Source organism: Microtus pennsylvanicus, chromosome 18, assembly GCF_037038515.1.
Source record: "Microtus pennsylvanicus isolate mMicPen1 chromosome 18, mMicPen1.hap1, whole genome shotgun sequence".
Lineage (NCBI taxonomy): Eukaryota > Metazoa > Chordata > Mammalia > Rodentia > Cricetidae > Microtus > Microtus pennsylvanicus.
The window spans coordinates 30,748,751-30,767,842 of record NC_134596.1 but is presented as its reverse complement, the minus strand read 5'-3'; the positions used below and the strand labels follow the sequence as shown (position 1 = coordinate 30,767,842).

General features: G+C 49.7%; 1 protein-coding gene across 1 annotated transcript; it reads right to left on the bottom strand.

Annotated features, from left to right (window-relative positions):
- Positions 1–13,184: 13,184 nt before the first annotated feature.
- Positions 13,185–17,471, bottom strand: Mex3b (mex-3 RNA binding family member B). Its single transcript, XM_075952762.1, has 2 exons — positions 16,841–17,471; positions 13,185–16,014 (listed from the first exon to the last, which is right to left on the bottom strand). The coding sequence occupies exons 1-2, from the start codon at positions 17,115–17,117 to the stop codon at positions 14,561–14,563; spliced, it is 1,731 nt and encodes a 576-aa protein (XP_075808877.1). The 5' UTR covers positions 17,118–17,471; the 3' UTR covers positions 13,185–14,560.
- Between the last annotated feature and the right edge of the window lie 1,621 nt (positions 17,472–19,092).

The following is a 19,092-nucleotide window of genomic DNA, read 5'->3' as shown; positions in this document are numbered from 1 at the left end:
ATATTTTATCCCTATTTTCTTTAAGAAGAGAAACCTTGAAAAAGAGGTAGCAACATTGACTAAATTAACATCTAGACATTATCCTATGAGAAGCTGCCCACACTGGGAAAATGATCTGTAGAGTCAGAGAGAAGTTGGGAGTCTATAATTCCTCTCCAATGTATTCAACACAGGCTCCCTGACTAAGACGGCACAAGACCTTTATAGACATTTAGTCCCTTCCTCAGGATGCAGGTTTGTGGCAGTTTTTTGTTTGTTTGTTTGGCCGATTGATTTGGTTTCTCTTGTAAACTCGACACAAGCTGGAGTCATCTGAGATAAGGTACCTTAATTGAGGGGTTGCCCCCTTCAGACTGCCAAGCCCACCACAGGCATTGCCATCCCTGGGCAGGTTCTCCTGTCTTATAAGTAAGCAGGCTATGGAGAACAAGCCAATGAGCAGCTACCCTTCCATGGCCTCTGCTTTGGTTCCCTGCCTTGAGTTTCTGCCCTGACTCCCCTCAATGATCAGCTGTGATTGGGGTATGTATACTAAAAATCCCTTTCCTCTCCAAGTTGCTTTAGATTGTGGTCTTTATTACAGTAGAAGAAAGCAAATTGGGACATGTTCTAAATTGTGTACTGGACATCACCAGAAATATCAAGAGAGTCATGGAAAAGAAAGGAGAAGGAAATGGAGGTCAAGGAAACTGTGGGGAACTGGAGCCCACTGAGGGGAACACATTTGGGAAAGCAATTGGCCCGCAGGTACATTATTTACAGAGGTTAAAAGTCCTCACTCGGTCTGGGGGAAATGGGAGCAGGAAGACTCAGGGTCTTGCTGTTGGTGTCTTCAAGTCTCTACACTTTAGAGTCGAAAGGGTTATCTTATCAAATGAAAAGAAAATTTGACTTGATGAATCAAGGGCCTGGATAGAGTCAGCTTTGACTCCAGCAAAGAAGTCAGGCAAATTCTCTTGTAGATCTGTCAAAAGGCACAGAACCACTACCTGCACAGCCCCAACGCTCACTAAGAGGGTGGTAGAGCGAGGAAGCCATGTCAGCATTAGCTGAGGGGCCCTTTGAGCTGCTGGCCTGAGATGCTGGGAAGCTGGCAAGCATCTCATCTCATCCCACGTCCTCCCAGTCGGCTGCCCTCTCTTCTGGCCCAAGGCCCTCAACTCCCTAGGGCCCTGGCCCCTTTTGCAGGAAAGAGGTGCTGCCTAGAACCTGCAGCTTTGTTTCCCTATAATAGCACCGTTCTCAAGACTACTCCATTCAAGCGCCCATTTGTAGCCAAATCAAATGTGTCCCTCTGCAGATCCTCAGCAAGCACCAAGCACCCCACCCACCAGGCCACCACTTGAGTATTATTATTATTACTATTTTCTTTAATCAACACACTTCCTGGGTGGGGCGGGGAGAGGCTTCCGGGAAAGGCACTGGATACGTGTAGGAAACCAGAAGCAGAAGTGTGCTCTCTGTGACTCCCGTCTAGGTATAAATCCCTGATGTCACATGCATGTCACCACCTCAGCTGTCCTCAGTGCTGTTCCCCAGCTATGCCTTAAACCATCAAGGTCCTGAGAGGCCAGATTTCTCTGTTCAAGAGTTGTCTTGTGCTACCTCACAATGCCAACTCTGTGAGGTCACTGAAGGTCCAAATGGACCAAAATCAGCAATTTCACAGTTGAACCCAATACATTGCAAGGTACTGTGGTGAATGATCTTGTCTATTTGATTAGATGGAGATGTGCCTAGGAGATTAGTGATGCACGCCTCTGGGAGTGTCTCTCACAATGTTTCCAGAAATAGAATCATATAATACTGGGAGGACGTGGGATGACTCTAGCCTAATAATCGTATTTATCCTTGGATAGAATCATATAATACAGCCGTGACGTTATTAGAAGGTAAACACTATGGTACCTGCTTGGAGAGAGTAAGTGACTGTAGGCTGTAACTCTACTTTGCCTTGGATTCTGTTTTAAAAGCTTCTGGGACTGGCGAGATGGCTCAGCGGTTAAGAGCAGCAGTTCTCTCTTCCAGAGAACCCAGGTTCAGTTCCCAGCACCCACACAGCAGGTCCCAACTGTCTACTAACTCCAGCTCAAGGGGCTCTATCACCCACTACTGGTCTTCATGGGCATTGTGCCCATGTGGTACACAGATAGGCATGCAGGCAAAACACCTGCACACATCAAAAAATAATCACGGGGACTGGAAAGATGGATCAACAGTTAAAAGCACTGGCTGCAAGTCCAGAAGACTCAAGTTCAGTTCCCAGGCCCCCATGGCAATTCACAATTGTAACTCTAGTTTCAGAGGACCCAACACACTCACACAGACATACATGCAGGCCCAGCACTAATGCACATTTTTAAAAAAAGTAAAAAAATAAAAATTTTTCCTTATTTTCATTTTGTAAATATGGGTACTTTGCCTATGTGTATGTTCATGTACTATGTGCATGCAATGTCCTGTAGAGGCCAGAAGAGGGCGACAGAGCCCTATGACTGGAGAGAACAGATACTACGTGCCTCTGTGTGGGTGCTGAGAATCAGATCCAGGTTCTCTGGAAGAGCACGGAGTTGCCTCCCCCTTGGCTTCTTTCCATCTCCTCTTTCTCTATGCTTCCTGGCCATCGTATGAGCTGCACTGCTCGGTCAAGTCCTCCCCACCACAGAAGACTAACCTCTCTCTAGAACTGAGAACAGACATCTATCTGACCTCCCGGAAGGTATCTAGGTTTGGTCACAGTAATGGAACGCTAACAGCTCCTTCCGTCTCCTCCCTCCTCCTCTCTCCTCTCTGTAGACATTTCACCAACCACCTCTTGGGTCACTGTCTCAGGTTTCTCTCACCTCCCCTACTATACCCTCCCTAGCCCAGCCTTTAAGTTATAGTCAGGAAGCAACTTGAAAACAGTGTCCTCAATACCCACAAGCCACACCCCAAAATTCTCGCTGGTGCCTCCTTTCTCAAGTCTGTCTTCCAGTCTACAGGTCCCCTGGAATTCTCAGCGGCAGAGTCCTAAGAATCTGCCAGACTTAGGCTTTGCAAAGCCACCCCCACATCAGATTTTATGGGGAGCTGTAGTAGGAGAGAAGCAGGCTGTGTCCCACTGCCCGGCTAGCTTAGCCCCAAAATAATTACACAGAAACTGTATTCTTTTAAACACTGCCTGGCCCATTAGCTCTAGCCTCTTATTGGCTAACTCTCAGATCTTGATCTGTGTTCACCATGAGGTCGTGGCTTACCAGTGTGAGTCTAACCAGCATCCATCTTGGGCAGGAGAAGCATGGCATCTGCCACACTTCCCTTCTTCCCAGCATTCTGTTCTGTCTACTCCGCCCATCCAAGGGCTGCCCTATCAAAAGGCCAAGGCAGTCTCTTTATTCAACCAATGAAAACAACACACAAACAGAAGAACCTCCTATGCCAGGGAGCCAGGTGTGGTTCACTTGTGCAATCTCTTTCAAAACCCAAGGACAGGGAAGAGGGAGAGAAAAAAAAAGAGGGAAGGCAGGAGGAACGCAGGAAAGGAAGAGAGTTAGGGAAGGCAGAAGGAAAAATCTCACGGGGAAGCTTAACTTGATGGATCATTCTGTCTAGCCATAACATGGGTTGTGCCCAACATGTAAATCATTTTATAAGGCCAGCACTTTATTTTTAAAGCAGTTTTTATATCCTCAACCAAAAAAAAAAAAACTGAGCAGAAACCACAGAGTACTTGTAGGCAGGAGGCCACTTGTTCGTTCCCGGCTGCCCAGAACCGAAATAATCACACAGAAATTATATTAATTGCAACCAACATTTGGCCAATAACTTAAGCGTGTTTCTGGCTAACTCTTATATCCTAAACTAACCCATCTCCATTAATCTGTGTATCACCACGTGACTGTGCCTTACCGAGTAAAGTTCTATGCTGCCTACTTTCTATATCCCTTCCAGCCTGGCTATATTCTGTTAAGCCATTGGCCAAAAGCAGCTTTTTAATTAGCCAATGGCAATAAGACATATTCACAGCATACACCACCTCCCACATCAAGCACTCATCCGTTTGTCCCAGCAGCATCCCACCTCGGGTGGCACATTGATTATAACAGATGAATACGCACTGACTGAATCATTTGTTTTGTTTTGTTTCATTTTGTAAACACATGCATTAGTTAAAAAGGATATTAAGGAAAAATGTCTGGCTTCCAACCCCTACCTCCCTGACTCCCTTCCTAGGGGTACATTTTGTATGTGTAATCAATCCTCCTTGGATACTTATCTCCACGTACAATTTTAATGCAAGCCTAGCACAGCATACACACCACAATGAACTTGAAGCTTTTTCTCCAAATAATACATATTGAAGAGTATTCAATATCTGTGAAAATTACTATCTGTAAACTAGGCTATTGCATTCTTTTTTATGTATATGGATGTTTTACCTACGTGTGTGTCTGTGTGCCCTGAGGAAGAGAGAAGAGAGCATTAGGTAATGTTGGAACTGTCGTTATTAGATTGTGACGAAGCCGGGTGGTGGTGGCGCACGCCTTTAATCCCAGTACTCGGGAGGCAGAGGCAGGTGGATCTCTGTGAGTTTGAGGCCAGCCTGGTCTACAAGAGCTAGTTCCAGGACAGGATCTAAAGCTACAGAGAAACCCTGTCTCGAAAAACCAAACAAAAAAAAAAAAAAAAAAACGAGGCGAGCTGGCTGCTGGGAATCAACCGCAGGACCTCTTCTCTGCAAGAGCACCCAATGCTCTTAGCAGCTGAGCCATCTCTCCCCCTGCTTCATTTGTTTTAACCGCAGCCTGAAGAGGCTGCAATGGTGTCTTTAATCAACCCCAGCTGACAGAGAGCTTTCTCAATTGCAGACTTCCAGGCCTCCTTGTTAGAAATTACTCAATGAGAATTTCAAGGCGGAGCAGACCCCAAAACATAAATTTTTTTCCTTCTCCTCCAGGTTACCTGTCATGGACTCTTTTACAAAGCAATAAAACAGTCCATCCTTTTAACTTCCCAGCTGAAAAACCTGGGGCTGAAATCTACAAAGCGATTTCTCCCGAAGTCTCCGAGCAAAGAGTTCAGGGTCAGGGTGGAGAGGGCAATAGGGGGATCCATAAACCGGGGTTTTGCTTGAATTAACTCAGCTACGCTATGTGCCACTAAAGAGGCAACTGTGGTAGGCAGCCCCATCATTCAGTTTGCTCAAGAGAGCACGCACACCCCCGCTCCCACTGTCTGGGGTGCTCACCCGGAGGAACTCCAGTGCCTTCTGAGTCATCCGAGGGACAAAAGGGAACTCCAGCCCAGTCTTAATGAGCAGTGGGTTTTACTGGGCTCTAAACCCAGGGCTGGTAAGTTTGGATGTTTTCAGAAAGCAGTGTTAGCTGGAGAGATGGCTCAGTGGTTATAAGCACTGGCTGCTCATCCAGAGGTCCCAGGTTCAATCCCCAGCACCCACATGGCAACACACAACTGTCTGTAACTCCAGGATCCGACACCCTCACACAGACATCCATGCAGGCAAAATATCAATGCACATAAAATAAAAATAAAGCAGCGTTACTAAAATATTCTCGGAACTCAGTGGAGTCACATCTTGCTGTTTTGAAGAGTCGAATTTTCTGTGTGCACAGGGTGTGGTCTAGAGAGATGCAGGCTCCAGATACCTTTATGGATGACTCTGTGCACGGTGTGACGTGTAAGCAGGATGTAATGTCATCAAATTAGGAAAATGACTCTATCGGGCTCCCCATCTCACAGGGTTTACTTGTGATTGTTTGTATAACAGCATCTTGAAAAGTATAATGAATCCTATTTAAAATTAAATAATACTGTTTTGTCACTTTTGTTGCCTTGATTCGGGCATGGACCCTTCAAGTTTCAGCTTAAGCTCACAAACAAAACATATGTTGTCCATCAAAGTGCTTTGATGTTGAAGATTTGGCTCAGGTAAGATTGGCCAACACTGTTTATACGCCTTCCTTTCCAAATTCAATTCTTTTTCACCTATAATCACACCATTAAAAAAAAAAGCATAAGAAGTCAAGGGGACATAAAATGGTAAAATCATAGTATATTCATGGATTTATAGAGATACATAACATTTGCCATATGGCTTGAATAATCCTAAATGTTCTTCAGAAGACTTTAAAAGGAGCCTTACTAGCGCTCCCCCATTCCACAGCAGAGCAACCCAGCGACGTAAGCCTTAGTAATTCCCACGGTACATACTTACAAATGATATCTCCAGTATTCTAGCATCACTAGAATATTAGTATGATTATCATATCCAAAGATGACTTTGCTTGGCAATTAATTGCACATGTGCATTAGTTTTCCATTTCTGCATTTAAAAAATTACCCAAAATGTAGAGGCTTCAAACAAAAAGCATGTGTTAACTCTCAGAATCAGAGTGTGGCTGATTAACTTCACATCTCTGGCTAAGGGCTGTGACTAGGGTACAGCCAAGAAGATGGTCTGGGCTGCAGCTTTACCTGAAGGTCCAGCATGGCAGAGTTGCTGGTCAGTTTCAGTTCCTCCTAGACTACTGGGAGCCTCAATTTCTGATGGCCCCAGCTAGAGGCATGCCCACTCTCACTACATGAGCCTTATCAAGAGAGGGGGGGGGGGAAGAGAGGAGGAGGAGGAGGAGGAGGAAGAGGAGGAGAGAGAAGAGATCAAGCCCAAGCCCAAAAGTCACAATGCTTTTGTAGCTTCACTCCAGAAGTGGCATCTGCTCACTGAGGACATATTCTGCTCACTAAAATCAAGTCACTAAGTGCCACCTGCATTCAAGGGGAGTGCGGAGCCGCCATAAAAACTGATTACTATCATCGCCTTCTAGAACCTTTCAAAGCACATATCAAAGTGTTTTTAGACAATGACGAACATATCCACTTCCTTTGCCTTTTGCCTTCAGAGACACTGGAGTGGTGCCTCAGTTATTGCAACAGCTCAAAAAGTCTTATTGTGCAGAAGTTACTGAGCTCCACGAGTCTGTCCCCTACTGATGGGCATGTAGGCTTAGATGCTTTTCACTATAGGCCAAACATCACTGCAGCCAGGCTGTCTGGGGCGCTGTGGGTCGAGATGGGAGGGTAGGATCTCTGCTCTCAATATAGTCTCAACCTGGTTGGGGGAAAGGACAAGTCAATTTGCAACTGTCACAGGGCCTTGGCAACAGGATACAAGGTACTCTATAAACCCAGAAGAGGGCTTACAGAGCTTGTTCGGAGTTGGTGGAACCTTCTGAAGGTGGGGCCTAGCTGGAGGAAGTGGGTCACTGAGGGGGATGGGCTTGAGGGTTAGAGCTCCTCAGAGTCTCCTGTCCCATCTCTACTTCCTGACGTCCCAGGTGTGAGCTCCTGCGCCCATGCCGTCCAAGCCCTGATGGGTAGTACCTCTTCAGCCTCTGAGGCAGGCAAGCACTTCCTCAACTCTCCTCTCACAGGCTCGTCACAGCGAGGAGAAAAAGGAACTAACACAGACCCCACCTCTGTTTCCACAGACGAACAATCTGAGCCACAACTTGCCATTTTTAGAGCATGCCCACATCCTACAACTCTATAAATGCACAAAACAATGGGACCAATAGGAGAGGGGAAAATCCAGGCAAGAGTTAGGTATTCTAACGTCTAAACGACTGACCGTGTTTCTCTTTTCCGTCACTAGCTTGGCATCTTTTACTCTGTCTAAATCAGTCCATGGCATTTTTAAGGAGCTTCTTTAAAAAAAAAAAAAGCAAATTCTCTATTCATTTTAATTTTTTCCAGTGACTTTTTTTTTGAATCTTGAAAGAATATATTACAGAATAAGTTTAACTTTAATTTTTCAGCTGATCACCAAAGCGTGGGTAGAAATGTCAGGGCCCAGAAAGGCCCTGGAAGCAAGGTGCTCTTAGAGTTCAGGGGTCCTGTCTTGTGACCTGGAGACGCTCTAGCGGCTGGTTCCCTGCTACTGCAGTTAGCTGAGCATCACTTGGCTGTTTTGTGACAAACAAGCATTCACTTTTTCTGAGAACGCCACTTATTAAAGCTACACTTCTAAGCTGCTAAAGATGGGAGCTTTGGATGTAGAAGGCCCCGTGGTTGGCAACCTAGTTCTGGTGCTGCCTGGGTAGCCTTAGAGAAGCCAAACAGCTGACTTTTCTGCATCAGCTTCCTTACCCAAACCTAGCAGGCCCATCCCTGCCTACAGAGCCTGTGTCAGAGGAAGAAACTTAGAAGTGGCAGAAACCATCAGCATCGTCTGGACCAATGAAGGAATGCTTAACTTCTCTAGAGCATCCGATTTTAAGAAAGCAAGTTTGGCTCTTCCAGGGGAGTCCAAGTGTCCAACATTTTAAAAAACTGGTAAAGCAAGGTCAGAAAAGAGGGAATAAAACAGGGCTGAATTAATGTGAGAAGGGCCTGTATTCCCTAACAGAAGGACCCTCTTTTGTTTCATGTGTATGTGGATATACATGTCCACGCAAGCTCACGTGTGCCCATATGTAGAGAGGCCAGACGACAATCTCAAGTCTCGCTGCCCTGGAACTTATAGAGTAGGCCAGGCTGGCTGGCCAGTGAGCCCCAAGGATCCACCCGTCTCTGGGTCTCCAGTCATGGAATTCCAAGTGTCCCACCATGTCCACCCGGCACTTTTAAGTGAGGTCTAGGGACTGAATTGAAGTCCTCATGCATGCTACCAGCAAGAGGAAGAGCGTCTATCAGATACGCCAACCTAGGCTTGTATCCTGGGAAACTAAGACAGACCAGTGAGTTTGAGACCTGCTTGAGCTGTATAGTGAGAGTCTGTCCCTCTCGAGGTGAGGGTTGGGGATGGGGTGGGGTAGGACGGGGTAGGGTGGGGTGGGGGTGTCTGACTGCAATCAGCATACTTTTCATCTTTCCCCAAATTACCTTAAACCCATGGAGTTTTCAAGGTAACTACTCTTAGCCTGCCTGGCTAGCAGACTTGAAACTCTTTAGGAAGGGTGAATTTGCCCCTCTTTATTGAAAAGATCAGACCTCCGTGATAAAATTTCTGCATCAGTTCATGGCTTAAGTTCACTACAGACATTCGCAGTTTCCCCAAGAACATTTTTGGGGGAATAAGGGGAACTCATAAAATACACAAAAGAGAAAGACTTCAAGGCATGCCCGGGAGAAGTTTGACATTTTTCTATTGATTTTGTCACTGGCCACAGGGAACATGACAACAAAGAGAACTTTGCCTGCAGTAGAAAGCTAAGATTGAGTCTGCTCGGGACACGGTGGGTGGACCACTTGAGTCTCCCTGAGAAAGCGCACACTGAAGTCTAGCTGCCACCTGCCCTGGGTGATCACAGGAGAAGGGTGAGTTGGGGGCAGGGAACTGGCTCAGTGGAAAAGGTACTTGCCACAGCAGCCTAGGGACTTAAGTCTGGTCCTTAGAACCTCACAAAGTTGCCATCTGGCCACCATGCAGACCCACATACACAACACACACACACACACACACACATACACACACACACACATCTTTTGTTGTTTTGAGATAGGGTCTCTCTATTATCTAGGTGTGGCTGTTCTGGAACTAGCTCTGCAGATCAGGCTGGCCTTGAACTCACAGAGATCCACCTGTCTCTGCCTCCCAAGTGCTGGGATTAAAGGCAAGCGCCACCACACCCAGATCAACAATAAATTTAGTTTTACTAAAAATTAAGTGTTTTAGAGGCTGGAGAGATGCCATGGTGATTAAGAGAGCTTGACGCTCTTCCAGAAAAATCCAAGTTCAATTCCCAGCACCCCGACATTAGTCAGCTCACCACTGCCTGAAACTCCAGCTTCAGGGCATCTGATGCCCTCTTCTGGCCTCTTCAGGCAACCATACACCTCTCTCTCTCTCTCTCTCTCTCTCTCTCTCTCTCTCTCTCTCTCTCTCTCTCTCTCTCTGATACACACACACATACACGCATGCACACATACACAAACACACACATGCATGCACACGCACACACATATGCACAAAGAAATAATCCTGATAGACTATCCAACCCCAAGTGGTCAGCCCTAAACACATGTACATATCAACAAAGGGACCCAGTAGGGTGTGTGTAGACATATGTAACAAAAGGAGATTATGAATTTGAGGAGAGATACAGAAGAATTCAAGGTGGGAAGAGGAAAGGGTGAAAATGTTGTAAATATAGTACTCATGTATAAAATTCTTAAAAACACAAAATATTTAAATTTTTTTAAATCTGTGAAACACAAATATTATTTTTTAAAGAGTTTTGAGGGCTGGAGAGATGGCTCAGAGGTTAAGAGCATTGACTGCTCTTCCAGAGGTCCTGAGTTCGGTTCCCAGTACCTACATGGTGGATCACAGCCATCTGTAATTCTGTAATGAGATCTGGAGCCCTCTTCTGGCCAGCAAAACACTGTATACAAATAAATAAATAAAAATCTTTAAAAAAAAAAAAAGAGTTTTGAGCCACCAGTTTGAAACACTGCTACTAAGTGGGTACCATCTACAACTTTTTGATGAATAAAAAGAACCCCTTGGCTGTAACCTGTGATAAGCTATCTGCTTTGATCTGCTCTACTGGGGCGGGGGGGGGGGGGGATCCAGACATAACTCCAGCTGCCTGGGACAGTAGGTGATCCCCAAATGTCCACAGTTCAGCCTGGAGGCCCCAGTGTCTGGGCAAAGCCACGAAGCAGGGATGACTCACGACTGAAGCCTTCTTGGTCATGGGGCTATCCTGAACACTGAGGACTGTTAGCAGGAATTTCTAGCTTCTGTGTACTAAAGCACAAGTCCAACTACCTACTGTATCATAACCCAAAGCGAGCTAAGAGAAGCCAGATTGGTGTGTGTGTGTGTGTGTGTCTCAAAGACAGCCTTGTTGAGAACCAGTATTCTATACAGACAAAGCAAGGACTAGTCATTCAAGGGAGAGAAACTTACTACGTGATGCGGTGTTTCTGTGAAATTACACAGATTTCAGAGTGTGGAAGTAGAAAGAGAAGCTGGCGGTGTTTGGAGAATATAAATGTGGTACCCGATTTCCAGATGGAAGACTGTCACCCCTGTAGTTAATAGTCCACAATGGTTACCTGGAGAGTGGAGCAAGAGGCTTAATTTGTACCACAATCCAGTGTCCCGCAAGATCACTGGAATGTGTATTTCCTGCTGGTGCTGGAAAGCCCGTTAGAGAGCCCTGCGAGGCCACACTGTGCTAAAACACCTCTCCCTGGTTCCTATCAACAAAGAGATCCTCTTCTCTCTGTAAAGAAGTGCATGCAGGGGCCAGGGAGAGGGCTCAATCAGTAAAGTGCTTGCTGTACAGGCGAGAACCTGAGTTCAGATCCTCGCATCCACATAAAATGCCAGGTGTGCCGTTAACATAATCTCAGTACTGGAGAGGCAGACACCATGAAATCTCTGGGGCTTGAGGGGCAGCTGATGTGGTGAGAACTTTCCTTGGCCCCCAGATTCAGTGAGACCTTGAATCAGAAAAAATAAGGTAGAGAGGGTTTGAGGCTCTATACATGCATGTACACGCATGTACACATACACACATGTACACATACATACACACGCACACACGTGTACATATGCACCAGAAACACAAAGACACGCATGCCACCCAAGTAGATAGCCTCAAATTCAGCTTGTTTGAGTTCTGTCCCTAAGGCCTGTTCTAACTATAAAGTAGTCTCTTGTCTTGTATAGACTTCAGGTCCAGTGAATTTTGGCAGGAGATATCTTTATTTATTTCCAAGTCTTTTGCACTAACGTTTATAGCACCAATAAAAGGGACATAAGTAAACAAACAGTGCATCAACCAGGGGTGGGAAGCGATCAAGACGTCTGAACTCATTGTGTTAAAGCGGACAAAGTTAAAATACCAAAGACTAGAAATGCATAAAGAATTCGGGTTCTGTTCTAGGCATTTCCAGACAGCTAAAAGAAAGGGGGCTGAGGCCTGACAATCTTTGCCAGGTCTAGGTTAAATCCTGAGGGAGAAGCAAAGAGGTAAACAAAGCCTGGAACTTTCCAGAGCAGAAGACAAAGCCAGAAATTCTCTAAGCAGGGCCACTCCTTTCTCTCCTTCCACGGGAAGGCTCGTCCGTCTCATCATTTAGACCTAATAGACCAGGAACTGAGGAAGCAGGGGCTCCATCTCCTAACAGCAAAATGTCAACACAAAGGGGCCAAGAGGAACAATCAATATATCACAGCTTTCTCTTCACCTGTTAAGATTAGATCACAGGCCCACCAATTCCCGCTCCAAGTTTTCCAGGGGTAGCCCAGTCAGGGAGCGGGCTGGATATTCCCCAGGGCAAGGTCTGGTCATTCCTCAGAGTTCTTTAGGAAACAAAGTTCAGAAGTAAAAGCAGCCGTCCCTCCCCAGACAGAGCCGCAGGGCAAGGAGAGAGGTGGAGCTGCTGCCCAAAACAAACAGAAACTTCCCTCAGGCAACAACAAACAGTTAACACTTGCCTCTTGTCAACACCAATTAGCCTGACCCCAAAGAAGCCTGATAAGGACCCAAGCTAAAATCCTGCTAGGCCCTTTGCAAGAAGAGTTTCCAGCCTTTCCTTCTTGAGGAGCAGGCCCTCAGCAAGACTTACTTCCTCCCAGTAAGCCAAGTAAGGATCCCTGAACACCTCCACCCAGCCTAGCCCCCCTTCCTCCCACATACCCCACTCCCATACCTAGAGGGCCTCAAGCTGAACAACACTATTACTTCCCTGAGCTGGGTGATTCCAATCTTCAAATTGTTAAGCTTTGTGTTTTACATTTTTTCTTAACACTCTTGGGTAAATGTAACAGGTTTTTGTGGGCTGAAACTGTAAACGTTTCTTTTGAATACTTCATTTCCCTTTGTCTCCTAATTTAAAAATAAACAGACCATGTTCTGAGTACCTCCAAAATATCATGGTCCCTAAGCAATGTCAGCAACAGCTAATGGAGAAACTGGTCTTGGTTTAGTAAATTGTTTGCAATCTAAAAACAAACAAACAAAAAACAAAGCTGTCACCTGTGACCAACCACCCAGCCAAACCCTACCCCTCCTCTCTGGAGTCTGCTCTATTGACAAATTTCAAGATATATTTGGAAGCTGTGCATTTTAACCTATCACTTAAAAATGCTTCTTTTCAACATTACACCCCAAGAGGCTTTAAAAAAAAAAGAATCAAGTCACCACACAACACTGCTTTTTATTCTTCAATGTTTTATTTATATAGAAATACTTAAAAAATGAAGTAGCACCATTACTTAAGTTTACCTTTATTATGTAGAACTTTAAATGTCAGAAAAATAAAACTCTTGATACAATTTCAAATCTTGTCTCAGCAAATATAATATTAGTATTTGACCATGAGGTTAAAGGCCCTTTATCATAAAATAAAATATACTTTGTTTTTTTTAAACTTTGCTCAGTAAAGTACATTTAAGCTCAAGTAACGTCACCTACATATACATAAACAGGTGGTAAACAAATGTATTAAAATAGAAACACTAAAACTAGAGCGGTGCAACAGAGTGTCTGTAATTTGCACTGAATTCTATTTGTACAAATGTTAGAAAGCGCCAGCTGTTCCTCTTGACACGTTTATACATTTCCGTTTTTGTAATAATATAGAATAAAATATGCTTTATATCACTGAATAGAAAATATGCTGGGTGAAGCAGATCTAGAAGATTTTGTCTGAACCTATAAAATCTCCATCCCAACAGAATACTGCTCAAAACGTTATACATTTTATGGTTTGTAATCCGTCACAATTGTGTGATTATTAAAATAATACAGTGTTCTTTGCCATAAGGCCATACTAAAAATAAAAAGATTTAACCCAGCTACAAAAAAGTTCACTGAACTTAAATTAAAATACTTGTAAACATCTTTGCAATATGAAATATAATTTTTCAAGTCAAAAAAAGAATAAAATACTTCAATCTGTATTAATGCAATTTCTCTTTAAAACTTTTAAAGGTTTTTTTTTTAATATATAAGAGATATGTTACAGTTTTGACTTTAATAAAGCTGCAGGGTCCTGGCTGCACAGAACTCCTGGCCCTTCCGTGAACATTCAAAAAGGATCCACTTCTGTTCTGGAACGAGCGCTGTAGGAACCCACCCACAAAGGGAAACACACGAAACAGTCCACACATCCCATAGCACAATTATTAATCATCTTCATAATTACTGTTCATTTTTCTCCTACTTCAAGAAAATGGAAAACTTGTGGGGTTTTCTTCTTTTGGGAGCTTCCTATTGAGTACAGTGTAAAAACTATCGTTACTAGAAGGTCGCCGTTCCTATTATTTATAGAGCATGCAATTCAGGTGGCCGGAGGCTTCCCAGGCTACAGTACTCCTGATGCAGAGATCCTGGCAAGTTCCTTTGTTTAAAAATGACATTTAAAAAATGAGCGGATACTACAGCTTTCCAAGCTCCTCTGGGATCTCTGAGAGTGAGGAGGGTGAGGTGGAAAGAGGCGGGCACCAGAAGCGTCTGGGCAGGTAGGCCCTAGGGAATGAGGGTCTAGGGAGGGGACCCTCCTTCCCTGCACAGTGCACGCACGCGCGCGCGCACTGCCTTCAGGAAAAGATGCGGATGGCCTGAGTGACCGCGGTGTGGCAGACGGGACACTCGGGCTCACTTTTCTCACAAATGCGGTTGGCACACTCCATGCAGAAGAGGTTGTGGCCGCAGGGCACCAGCGCGGCGATCACTTCGCTCTCAAAGCACACAGAGCAGTCGCGGCTGCCCTTGCGCCGCAGCCCCGAGGAAGAGGAGGAAGAGCTGGAGGAGGAGCTGGAGGACGAGGAGGAGCCTGAAGTGTCCGACGAAGGCAGACCGGGGAGCTGCGCCCCTAGCCCATTAGCATAGGCGGCATAGGCCAGACCTCCACCGCCCGGGTCGCTGCGCACCCGCCGAGCCAGGTGGTGCTCTCCCGCTCCTGGGGCCATGTGTAAGGGTGGAGACAGACGCGGGCAGCTGGTGCCGGGGTGCAGCCGGCGGTGCACCAGCAGCCCCAGGTTGGCATTGGAGGGTGTGCTGTTGGCGCCACCCCCGGGAAAGACCACCGAGGACGACGAGGCAGATGAAGATGCCGAGGAAGAGCAGGAAGAGGATACTGGGGCTGCAGATCCACCTCCAGGCGACCGCTCGAACTGGGCCCAGAGAAGGGGTGTCCCAGGTGGTGGGGCGGGAGCTGGGTCGAAAGCAGGCTGAAGCTCAGGACCACCATCCGGGGAAGGCACCGAGGCTTCCCCCGCTGTGTAGGTGTAACCATTGCCGTTATTATTGTTGTTTCCATTGTGGGCAAAGCTGAGCGCAGGGCTGGGAGGGCTGTAATCCGCCAGGCGTGAAGTGGCAGCTGCGCTGCCGCTGGTTCCACCACCGAAGTAAGAGTCTGTAGATGCGCTGCCAAGCGAGCTGGAGCTGTCATTGCGATAGCTGGAGAAGGGCTTGCGGCCAGGGGTAGGAGTAATGCTTGGAGTGGGTTTGCTCCAGAGGCTGCCGGGGCCGGACCCGCCGGACCCGTGATGTAGATCAAAGCCCACGTCTGTGCCATTGGCATGGAAGTCGTTCTCATCTGTCAGCTCGATGATGCCACCGGTGCGCAGCGCAATGTGAGCCTCGATCTCCTCTCGAGCGCGATCCACGTTTTCTGGCATCCCAGTCACCTCGAACACGGGCTCCTTGTCCCGGCTGGGTGTCACAATATATGTGTGTGTCTGCTGTTGAATGCGCTTGATCGTGGCTCCCTTCGGCCCCACCACGAGCCCCACCACGCGATATGGCACCCTCACTTGAATAGTGGTCTGTCCTGGCAGGTTGGGCGGCCCGGGAACAGCGCCGTTGAGGGCTGTGTTCTTGTTACGAGAGGCTCGGATCATGGAGAAGTGCTCCGCGGCGGAGATGATCTCCCTCCGAGCCATGGCCACATCCTCCTTCCTGCCCGTCACAACAAAGACAGGCTCCTCCCCGCGAACTGGGGTCTTGATGTAAGTGTTGGTCTTCGCCCTCAAAGCTTTGATTTTACAACCTGGGAGCCAGGGTGCAAGGGAGGGAGTAGGAGAGAGAGACAGACACGCCCATTATCCCCGGGGTAACCGCGGAGACCCGGGACAGCCCGCGCCCAAGGCAGCTGGACAGCAGAACACGCGACAGGAGAAAGGGGGCGTCTCCCTAGCTGACCCTGAACCGCGCCAGGAGCTGGACCGCGGGTTCCACCCGCGAAACGCTCGAGGAACAGCCCATTGGCTGCCTGGCCCTCTCCCGGTGACTGCAGTCGCACCAAGCTAAGCCCCAGAACCCTAGAAAAGTCATCTGGGGAGGTGCTTCAGGGAACCAAATGGGCGCGCTGACTGCCTTGAAGATACCAAGCGGTTCCCGGGAAGCCGCAATTCCTAAGCGCTGGAGCGCTTGGGGTGGGGTTGAAGGTCTGGCAGTCCTGGGACCCATTGTTCCTTCTCTGGACTCCAATCCTTTCCTCTTAGCAGAAATCCTGAATCCTCCTCCCATCGGACGCTCTCCCCTCCTCCCCCTTCCCAAAGGACCACCAGAGACCCCCCCTCCCCCAGTATCTTATATTTAAATTATCTTTCCTAGGGTGGACTAAGTCTGGAGCATTAGAGGAGAAGGCAGTGATTTTAGCAGGAGAAAGTGCATCCTGCCGTGGCGCTGGCGCCGCTGTGGAGGGCAGCCTGCCTGCACTTTCTTTGTCTGGTGCGCCGGCCCCAGCGCGCGGCTCTTCCTCCCTCCTCAAGGCTCCCCCGCGCCACAGCTCGAGATCTTGCACCCGCCCTCACAGTGAGGCGGCGGCTCGAGATCCTACACACCCCTCCAGTCCCCATCCCTGTCGGACCCACCTTGCCGCCCTACGATCTCCGCGACGTGTTCGGAACTGGGTACCGGCACGCACTCGGTCATGTTCACGCTCTTCTTGCGCGGCTCGCTGTCGTACAGAGAGGCGCCCTCGTCACTGTCCAGCCCCAACAGTGAGAGCTGGTCGAGCGCAAGCTGCAGGGCTCTTTGGTCATCCAGAGTCTCTCCCCCGCCGCTGCCACCGCCGCCTCCTCCGCCGCCGCCTCCCCCGCCGCCGCCGCTGCCGTTGCGCTCCAGGTCTGCAAACAGCGAGCTGGGCATTGCTCCGCCGTGCACGCCGCGCCCCAGCCGGCTCTCCGCTCGGCAGCCAGAAGCTGCAACCACAAAGGCAGCCGGGAAGAGGGTGGTCAGGGGCGGGGAGGCCGGTCGGCTGCGGAGGGCTCCGTGGCTCGTTTCTCGGCTCCGAGAGGAGTGGGTCGCTGCGCGCAGTCCGCACCGGGCAGTGGCTGCAAGAGCCCCCGCCTGGGTCCCCACCCCAGATCTGCTGGCGGTTGGGGTGGGGGCAGAGCTTGAGCGGCGGCCACGCGTGCCCCCCGAGTGCCCGGCTGGCTGGCCACAATGCCGAGCGCAAAGCGAGCAGGCGAGCGACAGCAGCGTTTCTTTAAGGAGCCCCTCCCCGGCTCCTCCACTCCCTCCCTCCCTCCCGCCCGCCCGCCCTCACTCAGCGCTTTTTCCTCCTCTCCTACCCGCCTCTTGACTGAGCCTCTGCAGCCAGACGGCTCCGGAGGGGGACGAGGGAGGCGCAACGTCACCGGCGGGAGCTGACACTACAATGCTACTGACACTATCGCTGGGGGAGGCGATTGGCGCGCGCCAGGCCGGGGGCGGGCGGAGGCCGGGGCTGGGCTAGCGGAGAGCCAGCACCACCCCCATCGAGCTCTCCGCAGCCCGCCCCGGCCTCCTCCCGGCCGCGCCCCTCCCCCGCCGCCGCGAACGCCTCTCTTTGTTGTCTAATGCGGGACTGGCTGGCTTGGGACATTTATATGTACCTATCAGCCGAGGACAACTGCTGTCCCCAAGTCTTTCCCCTCTCCTGGCTGAAAAAAAAAGGCGCCCAATTGTGATGCCAGCGGCCGGGCTCCAAAGAGCGGTCCTTCGAAAGTCCCGTTACTGCCCCCAAATAAAGCATCTCCGGAGCCGGCGCTACCACTAGGTGGACGGTACGCTATTTGTACAAGAGGGCGGCCCGACATTAGGACGCGGAAACCAGCTCGAAGTCCTGGGCCCCATGGTATAGTGACTGCTGAACGCGAGCTGCCCACCTGCACGGGAGCGCACGCGACACAAAAGACACGCCCGCCCACATTGCCACTCGCGCGCGCGCCCACATTTCGGTCCCCCGGGGTAGCACTTCGCCCAAGTGGCCCCGACGGAGGAGCGGATGCCAAAACCAGAAGCCGGCTGCCGCGGGGGCCTGACCCGCACCGCCACCGGTGACCTCTGGAATGCTCTGCACCCGGGTTCCGCACACGCCTGGCGCGCGGACTGAGACCCCGCGGGCTCCCAGACGCGCACGAGCGGAGCGCGGCCACTGCCTGGTCGCCAACCTTACAGAGCCAGCGGCTGGTGCGGGCGTGCGCGCCCGCCGCTCCCGGTCCCGCCCCTCCCCTCGGACAGGCATGCGCAGTGCCTGCGAGGAGCCTAGAGCGCGCCGGCCCCGCCCTCCGCACAGCCGGGCTCGGCCGGGGAGGAGTGTGCTCCAGCCCCGCGCTCTTTGTGCGCTTCCCGGGTTGGGGGTGGCGGCGGAGGAAGGGTAGGACCCGACTAGCGGGAGATCGCGGCGAACTGCGCCCCCTCCCGGCTCCTCCACCGACGGCCTCCGATCGCTAGCAAGAAGAAAGGAGGTTCTGAGGGGCGGGCCGGGGCGGGGTTCAGGCCTCCGCGCACCTTCCTTCCTCCGGGGAGGGATGGGGGTGGACGCCCCTTCGGGCTCAGCGCGCGTCCGCTTCTCCCTTCTTTGTTCCGGGAGCCCGCCTGTTTATCCTCGCCCCTGCGCCCTGTCTCGGGCTGTTTGGTCAGTAGTCCGGGGTTTTCCTAATCCTGCCAAGGTTCGGCGGAAGGGACGCCTGCCGAGAACCCCTAGGCCACTTGTCTACGCCACAGAACGGCTTACTGGAGAGTCCGTCCGTCCCCCCCCCCCGCCTCATTGGGGGCGACCCCGGGGACCCAGGGCGGATCCGAGAGACCCACAAAGGGAATGGGGCGCCCCGGACTCCGGCTTTTCCACAATACCTCT

What these genes read in the sequence shown, in the direction of transcription:
- Mex3b (XM_075952762.1), bottom strand. Translation starts at nt 17,117, where the DNA reads ATGCCCAGCTCGCTGTTTGCAGACCTGGAGCGCAACGGCAGCGGCGGC. An exon ending in GGAGATCGTAGGGCGGCAAG is followed by an intron (nt 16,015 to 16,840) that starts GTGGGTCCGACA and finishes CCTGGCTCCCAG; the next exon opens with GTTGTAAAATCAAAGCTTTG.